Source organism: Gopherus evgoodei, chromosome 14, assembly GCF_007399415.2.
Source record: "Gopherus evgoodei ecotype Sinaloan lineage chromosome 14, rGopEvg1_v1.p, whole genome shotgun sequence".
Lineage (NCBI taxonomy): Eukaryota > Metazoa > Chordata > Testudines > Testudinidae > Gopherus > Gopherus evgoodei.
This window is the reverse complement of record NC_044335.1, coordinates 33,307,127-33,319,502: the sequence shown is the minus strand read 5'-3', so window position 1 is coordinate 33,319,502 and position 12,376 is coordinate 33,307,127. Positions and strand designations below refer to the sequence as shown.

The window sequence follows — 12,376 nt, the reverse complement described above, 5'->3', positions numbered from 1 at the left end:
GTCTTATTGATCTCTCCTCATACTGAAGCTGTTCCATACCCCTAATCATTTTTGTTGCCCTTTTCTGAATCTTTTCCAAGTCCAATATATCCTTTTTTGAGATGGGGTGACCACATCTGCATGCAGTATTCAAGATATGGGCATACCCTGGATTTACAGAGGCAATGAAGCAGAACCTCTGCCCAAAATGATAAGGCAAGAGGTGCCAAAAGTGAAGCAGCTGCACCCCCAACATGGCCTTGCTATAGGCAGCTCCATTGCTGGATTCACCCCTTCTGCATTTGTGGGGTAATTCTGGGTAGCAGTATATGCTTGGCCCAGTCACTCCTGGTGCTCTGAGTGTCCTGCCTTCAGGACTGCCTTTTCGCTCTTCCTCCTCAGGGTAGGTGCTCTTGCGGCCTTGCAGCATTCTTTGTGCTGAGCTCTGATAGGTGGTGCTCCTGGCACAGAAAACTCTGGCTTCAGTGCTGGCTCCCTCCAACGCCTTTGTTGGTGGCTGCGGTGCAGCCAGTGTCAGCACTTTGAGAGACTTTGTCTTCACTTCATAATCTAGACAGTTTGGGCGGGGGCTGGCTGAGGTCAGTGCAGAGAGGAGCCAGGTGATGCTGTTATCTACTGTGGAGGAACTCCAGGATAGCAAGCTGATGGGAGGATCTTACCTTACCCATGTGTTTGTAAAAGCTGGTGCAGACAGCAGAATCTGAGCTGAAACCAGTACATGAACTAGGAATCACTGGGGCTAGGAAATCCTGTCAATAGGGCTGCAGCACCTTTGCTCCTTGCTGTGGGCTGGCTGGTGGAGACTTTGTTGCATACCCCCCCAAGCTGCTGCCCAGTCTCAATGGAAGTGCCAGAAAAAGTCTGTCTGGTCTCCCACTGAGAGCAAGGTGGTGGAGGCGGCTATGAGTGGGCTGGCAATGCACAGAGTGCTGATGCACTGCACAGCAATGGCCCTGAGATCCATGGGATGAAGTGTGTACCTCACTGGCTACGACCCTTCACGTTCAGCACTAACAGACCTTCATGGCCCTGCTATCAAGGATCAGACCACCTAAGACCACCTGCTGGGCTGCTCCCTGACTAATTGCACTGCTAGATAGCCAGTAAGTCAGTGTAGTGTGGTGGCAGTCGTCCCTCCCTCTCTGGGTCGAAGAGAGGCCACACTGCATCACTGGGGTCACTGCCTAATATCAGGTGCTAGCGCCTGGAGCCTCTCGGCAGGGCGAAGCACCAAACAATCTGTGGGCTAAGCTCTCAGGCAGGACCGAGCAAGCCAGTGGTCTATCAGCTCTGGCCCTCAGGCAGGGCAGAGCTAACAGGCAAACACAGGCTGTTCGGCCTGAAGCAGAGAGACAGCCGCCCCAGGGATGGGGTTGGCAGCAGGGGGTAGGAGGACCTGGGCCCACATTACTCCACCAGCGAGCAAGATATTTCTTCCTCACTCGGAACAGCAGTGAGGGTCCTCTCCAGCACTGGGCACTGCAGCCCTGGCTTCCAGAGGATGATCTGTGCTGTTTGTCACTCCCACAGGAGCAGCTTGCTTCAGCTCTCAGAGACCTAGAGGAGAGCTTTCCAAACAAGGCTCTGAATGGAGATGCGGATTTGCTACTTAGAGAGGAGAGAGCATGGAAACAGCAGGTGAGGGAGGGAAGAGTGGGCAGGGTATGTGCACACATGGGAGAGGAGAAGAAGTATGTTTCTGGCCTGGATTAATTCTGCCCTGTGGCTGTGCTGGAGGGTGGCCCCTGAGCCCTGACGGGTGCTGGTGCCTATGCTTTGGGAGCAGAGGGAGCGACTGATGAGCGCTCCCCTTCAGGCACAGTGTGCTTCTCTGTAGGCCTCCCTGGCCAGCTTTGTACAGATTCCCCACTCGGAGCATCTGGGGCACACGCCCATATGGCACAGGCTCGCCAAGACTCTTCTCTGTACATCCCCAGGCCATGGGAGAGGAAGAGGAGCAGCTGGCAGCAGGGGCAGAGAGGAGACTGCTGCAGCAGCGGCTGGAACGTCTGCAGCGAGCTGTCGCAAGGCTGGAACATGACAAAATTGAGCTGGAGCAGCTCAACACCCAACTCAGGAGGACTCTAGAGCAGGTGAGCCAAGTTCCTAGCGCCTCCCCAGTTCCCTTTGGCACTCTGGGATGACAGCACCTCCATGTGCTCTGGCACCGTCTGCCCACCCCCACATGCTCCAGCACTGCCTGTCCACCCCCACCTGCCCCACCCACCCGTGCCCACGCCCTCTGGCACTGCCCACTCCCTAGTGCTCCAGCACCTCCTGCCCACGCCTTCCAGCACTGCCCACGTCCTCCAGCACTGCACTCTCATGTGCTCCAGCACTGCCCGGCCACGCCTACCAGCACCCCCTGCCCCTCAGCACTCCAGCACTGCCTGCCCACCCCCACGCACTCCAGCACTGCCTGCCCATTGTACCCACACACACTCATTTTAGCATCAGCTGGTCTTGCTCCAGCGTGAAGCCTTTTCTGTCCCACTTCCTTCCCCCGCCACCACCTGGAAGTAAGTGCCTCTGAGTGGAGAACCTGCTCTGCCCACCTGATACCCCAGGTTATTAGCTCCTTGCTCCCTGGCAAACTGCTGTGACCCTTTCTGTGTGTCCTGTGTGCAGGTGGAGCGTGAGCGGAGGAAGCTGAAGAGGGACCGTGCTGGCCTCTCACTGCCAGATGCCTGTGGACTTTCTGTGTCTGACTCTGGGCAGAATAAGGCATCAACTTCAGGACAGGTAGGAACAGGGATGAGAGCCTGAGCAAGTGACCCTAGCAGAGTCCCACCTGCTCTGCTCTAGTCCTGCCCCAAGCAGAATGAGGACTAAAGGCCTTCTCATTGCATTTTCTTCCCAGGAGGAGGCCCGGGCTCTCCGTAGGCGACTCGCCGAGTTGCAGAAGCAGGTTAGGAGTAGAAAGCCTCTCAGCTAGATGGTCGTATCTGCACGGGTGGGGCACACTGGTGTGGAAACTCCTAGGAATGGGGGCCTGGAAGGGGCCTGGCGCTGAGGAGGCTTGTAGCACTGGGCCAGCCCTGGCTGTGAGGGGGCTGTAGTGCTAGGGCCCAGGGCAGAGCAGGGCTGTGAGGGGATCTCAGTGCCAGGCTGGGCAGAGCTTTGAGGGCACTCATAGCACTGGGATCCCAGACCGGGTAAGGTGTGGCTGTGACGGGGCTCACAGTGCTGAGGCACCAGATGGGGTGCAGCTGGGAGGGGTTTGTAGCATTGGGGTACTGAGCGGGGTGGGGGCAGGGCTGGGAGGGGTTTGTAGCATTGGGGTGCTGAGCTGGGTGGGGCGTGGCTGGGAGGGGGTTGTAGCGTTAGGGTGCTGAGAAGGGTGGGGTGCAGCTGGGAGGGGTTTGTAGCATTGGGGTGCTGAACGGGGTGGGGCGCGGCTGGGAGGGTTTGTAGCATTGAGGTGCTGAGCAGAGTGGGGCACGGATGGGAGGAGGTGGTAGCATTGGGGTGTTGAGCGGGGTGGGGCACTGCTGGGAGGGTTTGTAGCATTGGCGTGCTGAGCAGGGTGGGGTGCGGCTGGGAGGGTTTGTAGCGTTGGAGTGCTGAGCAGGGTGGGGTGCGGATGGGAGGAGGTTGTAGCATTGGGGTGCTGGCCGGGGCATGGCTGTGAGTGGGCTGGTAGCCCTGGGGTGCCAGGCCTGAGGGGGCGGCATGACAGTTGGGGAACTGATAGCACTGGGTCAGGATCTTGAGAGAAGCAGAATGGCAGGCAAGTCACTTCTTTTCCTTGGGCCCCTTGAGCTCAACCTGTTCCTCTTCCTTCAGGTGTCTCTTCTGCAAACCCAGCTGGTGCTGGAGCGGAAGCACAAGCAGGACTACATCAAGTGCTGTGCAAAGACCAGCCAGGAGCTGTCGGGCCTGCACCAGGAGCTCTCTCACTCCTTAGCAACTGTGGCCAGGGAGCCCAAGGCTGCTGTTCTAGAAGCAGAAACGCGGAAGCTGGATGAATCCCTGAACCACAGTTTGGCACTGGTGGCTCTAGGGTGGGATGGCCAATCTCTGGAGATACACCCTCTGAGTTCCACACCCAGAGCAGCCCAGCAGAATGAGTTGAGGTAGCAGGATCAGCGTTCAGCAAATGGGTCACAGCAGAAACAAGGTCCAACCCTACGTGTGGTTTGGCAATGCCATTTTCAAAGGTGCCATGGGCAATAGACTCTTGCCCACCTTGCAGAAGAATCCTACGTAGCAGTGGAAAAGGTGGTGATTGTCCCTTCAAGAGGCATCCCCTCATTTTTCATGGGCCAGACCTCCTCAGGTCCAGCCTGCCCGCTGACGTGGCCCTGACTCTCGTAGCCCCAGCCGAATACCAGTCCTCAGGAACATTGAACACATGGTTGGTTGTGGCACATGAGAGGATGGAACCAATAAGAACATGGGTTTTCCCCCTTCTTCACAGCCTGTGTATCCTGAGGAATGTCCCCAGAGTGTGCAGAGACCTACTGCAGGAAGTGAATTCAGGGGCGTGGGGTTGTGTCAAAGCTGAGACCTGAGGCAGGGGGGCAATAGTGCTCACTGTGGAAACATCATTGGCAGCAGTGTTCACCATGGAAACTTTCCAGCAGGGCTGTGCTAGGGGACCAAAGGTTGGAGCTGGCTGAGCAGGGCTCAGAGATTGGAGGCGAGCTAGAAGAAGGCTCTAGGGTTGACTGGCAGCAGCAGATTGGTGGAATTTTCTTTTTCTGAAGCACACGATTGTTGCCTGCCCCAGAAATGTTGCTGTTACAAGGTGCCCCCAGAGATTGCCCTCCTGCTGCCTGGAGAGCTGGTTCCAAATGACTTTGTACTGTTTCCCTTTCAGTAAGAGCTCCAGCGGGATCTGTATTTTCAGCTTTTATAATAAAGTGATTCCCTACGAAAGAGCTTTATTTTCCCTCGTTTCATCTTTTCACTCTATCAAAAACCTCCTTCCATGTGGCTCCAGTTCTAAAAATGCCCTTGGGGCTTTCTCTTCGTGACCTGTGCTTCAGTACCGTGAGATGGGCGCTGTCCTGCAGTGGAGCTCTTCCTTGTGCAGTTTTCTTTGTGCCTGGCTGAGCTGGGAGGAAGCTGGGCAGAAGGGCATAGCCTCAGGAAATGTCTCTTCTCCTGCATATTCCCTGCCCTGCTCCCCAAGCCAGCTGTTTGTTGCCTGCGCTGCAGGAGGGAAGCACAACAGACACCACAAACTCAATGTGGAAGAGGCAGCTAAGGCATCTCTGGAAAATAAACCAAAACACAGAGCTTCAAAAGGAGGTCGAGAGCTGGGGTGGAAATGGCAGATAGTGGCTGGAAGCTGCCCGGGCTCACTAGTGCATTTTGTAGAAGCTCTGACGAGCAGTGGCAGCAAGGCCTGGGCTGCACCTGAAAGTTACACCACTATAACTGTTGGCTGGGAGATGATTTTTACTAAGATCGGTAAACTGATAGGAGCCCTAGTGTGGATGTAGTTATAGTAACGAAGTTACTGCCCTTCCTGTATGGGAAAAGCTGTACAGCACCTTTATGCCAATATAACTGAGTGCACACTTGGCAGTGGCGTACCTTAGTACCTAGTTACAGTGGTACAACACTCCCACGTAGCCAGGCCCTGGGGAAGACAGCTCAGCCCTGGAATCCTGTTCTCTTTGGAAGGTTTTTCATAACCCCTGGAGCTACAAGCTTACTCTTCAAATGAACACTTAGATTTGGTCAAAGATGATGGCCCTTGCCCTGTGGGAGCATAGTGAGAAGGTGCATTTTCTAGCAGTGGGGTGACATAATTAGATCTTTTCAGAAGAGCTTAAGGAGGTGCTAGTATAGTTTAGTTCCAGTCCCCTGTTCTGAGGCCATTCTTCTGAAGTGAATGACTTCTCAGGCTGTAGCCAAAGAATAAGTCCAAGTGTTTAGTCAAGTCTGACTGGGATGAGTTTTTCGCTTGGCCTACAAGAAATGGTATGTGCTATCTAATGCAGGATGTGTGGGACTGCCACGGGATTACATCACTTTGCTGACACCTTCCAATGAACTCTGAAAATTGTAGAAAGTCATGATGATCTATCCAAAAGATTAAGCATGGTTCCTCCCCTGTGGCTCCTGTGTGAATCAAGCAGTTCCCCAGCCTCCCTGTGAACAAGTGGGTCTGAAGGATCAAACAATGCGTGTGCAAGGTCTAACTCCTCCTGTTGTGGGGCAAGCACCACCCTCGGACTGACAGGATGAGGGAGAGACTTTCTTTGGGGAAGGACATTCCATTATTGTCCATTAGTGGGTTCTTTGCACCATCCTCTTAAGCAGTGGTGCTGGCCACTGGGCCAGAGTCTGAACCAGCAGAGCAATTCCTATGTTCCTAACAGTCCCCAGGAGCTGCAGTCTAACACAGTGAGAGACTAGATGCCCAGGAACACCTAGTTTGAGCCAAATAGGTGGGCACTGTAACAAAGGGGCTCTGGTGAGAGAATTCCTCCTCCCCACACCTGAAAACGAGCTGGTACCTCTCCAGAGGTTATGCACAGGGAGGGCAAGGCATACTGTGACAGGTTCTGCCCACCCAAGAGAACAGTGAATCAGATTCAGTTAAGGCTGCTGTAAATTAAGTTAAGGCACACTTTTTACAAAATCAACATGTCTTAAAGTCTGGGCAATACACAGGTAAGTAAATGTCAGTTCCTTTCTATATCAAGAAATATTTAAATCTTTTCCAGCAAATTTACATTTATAAAACTTCATTTCCTTTAATGGTACTAGCTACTGACTTACAATATTTCCAACCTTGATGCTCAGTGGTGTTCATCAATACATGATAATACCCCCTATCTGTTACATAGCACTTTTCATCAGTAGGTCTCAAAGCACTTTTGCAACGGTGCAGTATCATTATCCCTATTTTACAGATGGAGAAACTGAGGCAAAGGATAATAAAGTGACTTAGCAAAGGTCACCAGCTAACCTGTGGCAGAACTGGGACCTGAACCCAGCTCTCCTAAGTCCTAGTCCAATCCCCTATTCACTAAGCCACTGCAGGGTATATGATATCAGACTGATTTCATCTCCTGGTACATTAAGGAGACACTCACTTACAACTAAAAAACTCTGGATTCCCAATTTAGTCATGTTATCTCCTGCTGCCAGGCCCCCATGTGATCAAAGGGTAAAATGAGCAGCATTTGGGGGACAAGGAGCAGTGAATGGTGAGGATTACTGTCCATCAGGATTGCAGAGCTGGAATTGGCTGTCACTTAAGAGACAGCAGAGAATAGAGATTGGCTGATCTGACCATTAGTAGGGAAATGTCGAGCAAAAACTGGCTGAGCTAGCTGTCAATCTCGAAGGTCTGAGCAGCAATTGAATGGCTTAGCTTGCCACTGAGAGAAATAAGCAAGGATCAAGTGGGCTGGCCTATCCTACTGACCTTCTGTGACCCAAGAACACCTTAACGCCAGCTAGCAAGAGGGTTACAAGAATATCCTGCTCTTCGAGTCATGTGTCCACTCAAGATGTGCTAGCACCCCTCCACCTTGAGTGGAGATTTCGCATAGCGGTGTCCATTCGGTCCATGAATGCGTTAGTCAGTTTCGTGCCCCATCCTGTTGTTAGATAGCACTGCATGGGTGAACGACCCCTCAGTTCCTTCTCAACCACCACAGCCTGAGACAAAGCTCTAGCAGTTGTAGTTAGTTGTAGTGTTTGTTCTCACATAGCCCCTATTTCCTTTTATTCTAGCTTCTTTCCTCTCTTTAAAAATAGTTTCTTTCTCCTTTCTCTATACTATTTAGATAGTTTTAGGTAGGCAGACATTTTCTGTTTGTGAGATGATGCCTAGTTAGCCTGGCTTCAGATACTGTTTGTCATGGCAGAAGGCCCTCCCGGTCAGCGACAGACATTCTGGTTGTATCCGCTGCCTTCGAGGAATTGCATGTCTCTCCAAAGTGCAACTTTTGCCTTGCATTAAAAATCAAGAGCCAGGAAAAACCAAGAAATTAAACTTTGCCTCCTTATGATGGAGCTCTCTTTACACCTGGCCTCAAATTCAGGCCAAGGGATCCCCTTCCCCCGTATGCCAGGCCCCAAGTAAGTCTGCTGCCTCAGAGCCCCACACTTTCAGGGTGCCCAAGAGGCAGATACAGGATTCCTCTCACAAGCCCTCAAAAAAAGTGCCCCAAGTTAACCAGATAGACTACCTCTAAAATGCCAAGATCATTGGTTCCTTCAGCTCTCCAGTCAGGTACTGATGAGGCTTCCAGTTCCTCTCATACCCAGGGCACAGCTAGCGCACACGGCAGCAAGGCTTCAGCCCCAGAGCAAACCTCAGTACCATCATCAGATCGAAGCAGCAAGAAGAGCTCTTCCGTTGCTCTCTCGGCATTGAAGAAGCCTGCTCACGCTCTGATTGTGCCTCCCTTGGCGGGCGTGAAGCACTCAACTTCATCAAAGACTGCACTACTGTAAACAGCCCCGGCCACAACTACTTAAGCACAGCCATCAGCATTGGTACCAGTGCCCCTGGCGGTACCACAGGTGTTCCATTTTCCTCAGGACCTGACCGGATCAGCGACTCCCAGCTGAGCATTCGTCGGCTCCGCTGTGCTTTCAGTACCAAGGACATCTAGATAACCAGAGGTGTGCCCGGTACCGATTTGTTCACCTGAGATGTGTCCAGGCACTCCACTGTTCCTGAGGGAACCAGAAGAAGAGGATTCTGTGTGGACCTCACCTCAGTTCCCCAAGTGTCAGTCCAGGGCTCTCCTCACTTCTGCAGCGGTCCCTTCCCCGAGGCTTCGGCTGGAGCTGTTTGTTTAATTAAAATTCTTTATTCAAAGGAAAAAAAGGAGAGGAGACCTCAACATTAAGGTAAAGGTAATATTAACAAAAAGTCAGTGTCTTGTTTGGGTTTTTTATAAACTTGTTTGCACTTTTAAATATAGTTATAAGAATGTCATAGCAAAAATATTTAAAAATAACAATTTATGCATAAAGCCTACCATACAATTTCATCAGGTTTCCACCTTTGGCTCCCAAACACAACAAAGCATTGTGCAAATGTAATACCCTTAAAGTGTTTGCATAGACTTGCATTTAAAATTTATTTTGATTTAATGTTATACACTTTTCTTTTATGTTATAGGAAAATAGTGGTTGTTAAAGCTTGTGCTTCTAAACAGTTTACGAAAATGGGATTGGTATCACAAGCAAATTAACTCTAAAAATCGTGGTAAAACATCTGTTGTTAACTCTTTTGCTAAACCAGAGTGCTCAGCAAGGGAAAGCAATACACCTTCTCATAGAAGATTGTGAGCAGCTATTCAAGCCATTAAGCATTATATTTCATATAAAGTATTAGTAATGCAGCTCATGTAAAAATGAATATCTGTACAACAATTGCAAAAGTATAGATTGTGTTATAAAAAACTTGGTCTCTATTACATTGCAAACACACTTCATTAATCTGTGTATGAAATTAGAGTTACTAGAAACAAAAACAATGTAAAACGAAACAAAAAAATTTATGATGTTAACTAACTTAAGCTGTTTAAGGTTACATCCCACAGACCAAAGACACCAGAAAATATCACAGCACAAAGACATCAGAAGATCTCAGTAGACAGTGAAGGAACCCCCAAGCATCAAGAAAAGAAAAATGAAGTGCCTTATAAATAAAAAACTGGTCTAATACACCTCAATCTACCATACATGGACAGTGAAGTTGGCAATCAGCTAGAAATCTCCATCAGTTAATTTAAACTTGGCCACTGTGTAAAAGCAATTGTAGCACTGCTGTATTATATTATTGCTGTACATCATTTACAATGTGCATAACATAGCTAAACTGTTTAACCAACACACAGGTAAAAATCAACAAACGAATGGCAGCAAACAACATGAAAGCAAGGAAAAAACCAAATTGGTAAAGAAATTAAGTTATACAGTAACTAATAATAATATGGATATATATATATATATATATCTCCCTCCTAGAACTGGAAGGGACCTGAAAGGGTCATTGAGTCCAGCCCCCTGCTTTCACTAGCAGGACCAAGTACTGATTTTGCCCCAGATCCCTAAGTGGCCCCCTCAAGGACTGAACTCACAACCCCCTGGGTTTAGCAGGCCAGTACACAAACCACTGAGCTATCCCTCCCTACAAATTGGGTAAACAAATTCCCTGGTAGTACCAGTCACACTTTGGGGTCAATAACACTACATCCTCATCAGAAACATTTTATTCAGAACAATCTTGTTCAGTGTCTCATTACCAATACAAAATGCTGACCCAATAATATTTAATACATTGGTTACTGTTGACAAGCCCTCAACCTCCTTTGCTAACGATTAAGCCCATTACTTCTTATTCTAATTTCCGTGGACATGGAGAACAACTGATCACCATCTTTTAAAAACATCCCTTAACATATTTGAAGACTGTTGTCAGTTCCCCCCCATCCTCTTTTCTCAAAATTAAACATATCCAGTTTTTTAAAGTTTTTCTCACAGATCTGATTTTTTTTAATAAACTTTTTATAATTTTCATTGCTCCCCTCTGGACTCTTTCCAATTTATCTACATCTTTCCTAAAATGTGGCACCCAAAACTGGAAACAATATTCCAGCTGATTCCTCCTCACCAGTGCTGAGTAGAGCAGGACAGTTATCTCCCGTTTCTTGCATATGATGCTCCTGCTAATACACCCTAGAATTATATTAGCTTTTTCCACCACTGCATTACATTGGTGGCTTATATTCAATCTGTGAGTAACGATAAAGCCTTGATAATTTTCTGGAGTACTACTGCCTAACCAGTTATTCCTCATTTTGTTTTTGTGCATCTGATTTTCCTTCCTAAATGTAGTAATTTACACTTGCCTTTATTGAATTTCATATTGATTTCAGACCAGTTTCCGAATTAATGACGTGGACAAGCAACTGAACGTGGCAAAAAAGGCTCATGTGATCCTTGGATGTATAAACAGAACTAAAAAGTAGGAGCAGAGAGGTGATTTTATCTCTGTTTATTGCACTGGGTAAGACCAATGCTAGAATACTGCATCCAGTTCTAGAGACCACATTTTAAAAAGGATGTTGAAAAATTGGAGAAGGTTCAGAAAAGAGCCACAAAAATGGTTCGAGGGTTGGAGAAAATGCCTTACAATGAAAGATTTAAAGAGGTCAATCTGTTTAGTTTATCAAAAAAAAATTGGAACATGACATGATTATGATGTATAAGTACTTTCACATGGACAAAACATGGGGTACTAAAGGGCTCTTTCATTTAGTAGAGAAAAGTAGAGCAACAGCCAATGGCTGGAAAGTGAAGCCAGACAAATTCAAGTTAGTAATTAGGCACACATTTTTAACAGAGAAGGTCATTAACCAATGAAAAACTACCAAGGGAAGTGATGGATTCTCCATCTCTTGATATCTTCAAATCAAGGGTGGACACTATTCTAGATGATACATTACAGTCAAACAGAAGTTGTTACTGGGCTCAGTCCAGGAGTAACTAGATGAAATTCTGTGGTGATGTAGAGGAGATCAGACTAGATCAGTGGTCTCCAAACTTTTTTGATCGCGCACCCCCATCAGTAAAAAATTTTTGAGCACCCCCCCATATATACATATATATAAAAATAAAATATTTATGTATAAATTATATACATGTACCACTATAATAATATATAATGTACATTATAAAACATACAATTTTTTTAAAAGGATGAGATAAAGATGAAAAACAATATTTTAAAAATATTTGTATTTTATTAACAGTACAAAAAACCTTTTTGCTCTCACAGAAAAGTTAATATTTTTAGTGAGAGCAATGTGATTGAATATGCTTCATTATTTCTGAAAATCTTGGTTTAACACAGGGGGCTCAAACATGCGGCCCACAAGGTTATTTTCTGCAGCCTGCGAGCTCCTCATGGCCCCCCCGCCCGTCCGCAGCATTTTTCTAGAGCGGCTCTGACCCGGCGCGCACCGGGATGCGGTCCAACTGGGAGTGGCATGACCGATGAGCTCCCACCCGGACATAGGTGAACGTGGAGACATCGTCCGGGTGGTGGTCACGCCAGACGTCCACCCGGGAATGACGGTTGACGATCTCCCAGAGGACGGACACGGCGGCTGGGCTCTGCTCGGTCCCCGAGCGGTCCTACTCCTCTAGGACGATGTTGAAGTCCCCGCCCAGGACCAGGCAGCCACAAGGAGCCAAGGAAGGCAGACGCCTGCTGATAGAACGGCAGCCTCTCCGGGGCCGATGTCGGGGCATAGACGTTCACGAGGTTGACCACGAGCCCCTCCATGCGGACCCGGAGGTGCAGCAGGTGCCCCGGCACAGCCTCAAGCAGGGCAGGCTCCCCACGTCGCTCTGAGAAGTGGAAAGAATCTGTGGGTGGAGAGGC

General features: G+C 48.8%; 1 protein-coding gene across 12 annotated transcripts in view; it reads left to right on the top strand.

The window, feature by feature from the left end:
• CEP250 (centrosomal protein 250) overlaps positions 1–4,884 on the top strand; it is a 156,733-nt gene extending 151,849 nt beyond the window's left edge. For 11 of the 12 annotated variants that reach the window (XM_030533040.1, XM_030533039.1, XM_030533043.1 and 8 more), the window contains 5 exons: positions 1,531–1,638; positions 1,938–2,093; positions 2,629–2,742; positions 2,861–2,908; positions 3,787–4,884. In XM_030533040.1, coding sequence (XP_030388900.1) covers positions 1,531–1,638; positions 1,938–2,093; positions 2,629–2,742; positions 2,861–2,908; positions 3,787–4,080 — 720 coding nt within the window. In that variant the 3' untranslated portion in view covers positions 4,081–4,884. The remainder of the gene's footprint in view (positions 1–1,530; positions 1,639–1,937; positions 2,094–2,628; positions 2,743–2,860; positions 2,909–3,786) is intronic. The other variant, XM_030533044.1, reaches the window with a different exon arrangement.
• The last annotated feature ends 7,492 nt before the right edge of the window (positions 4,885–12,376 follow it).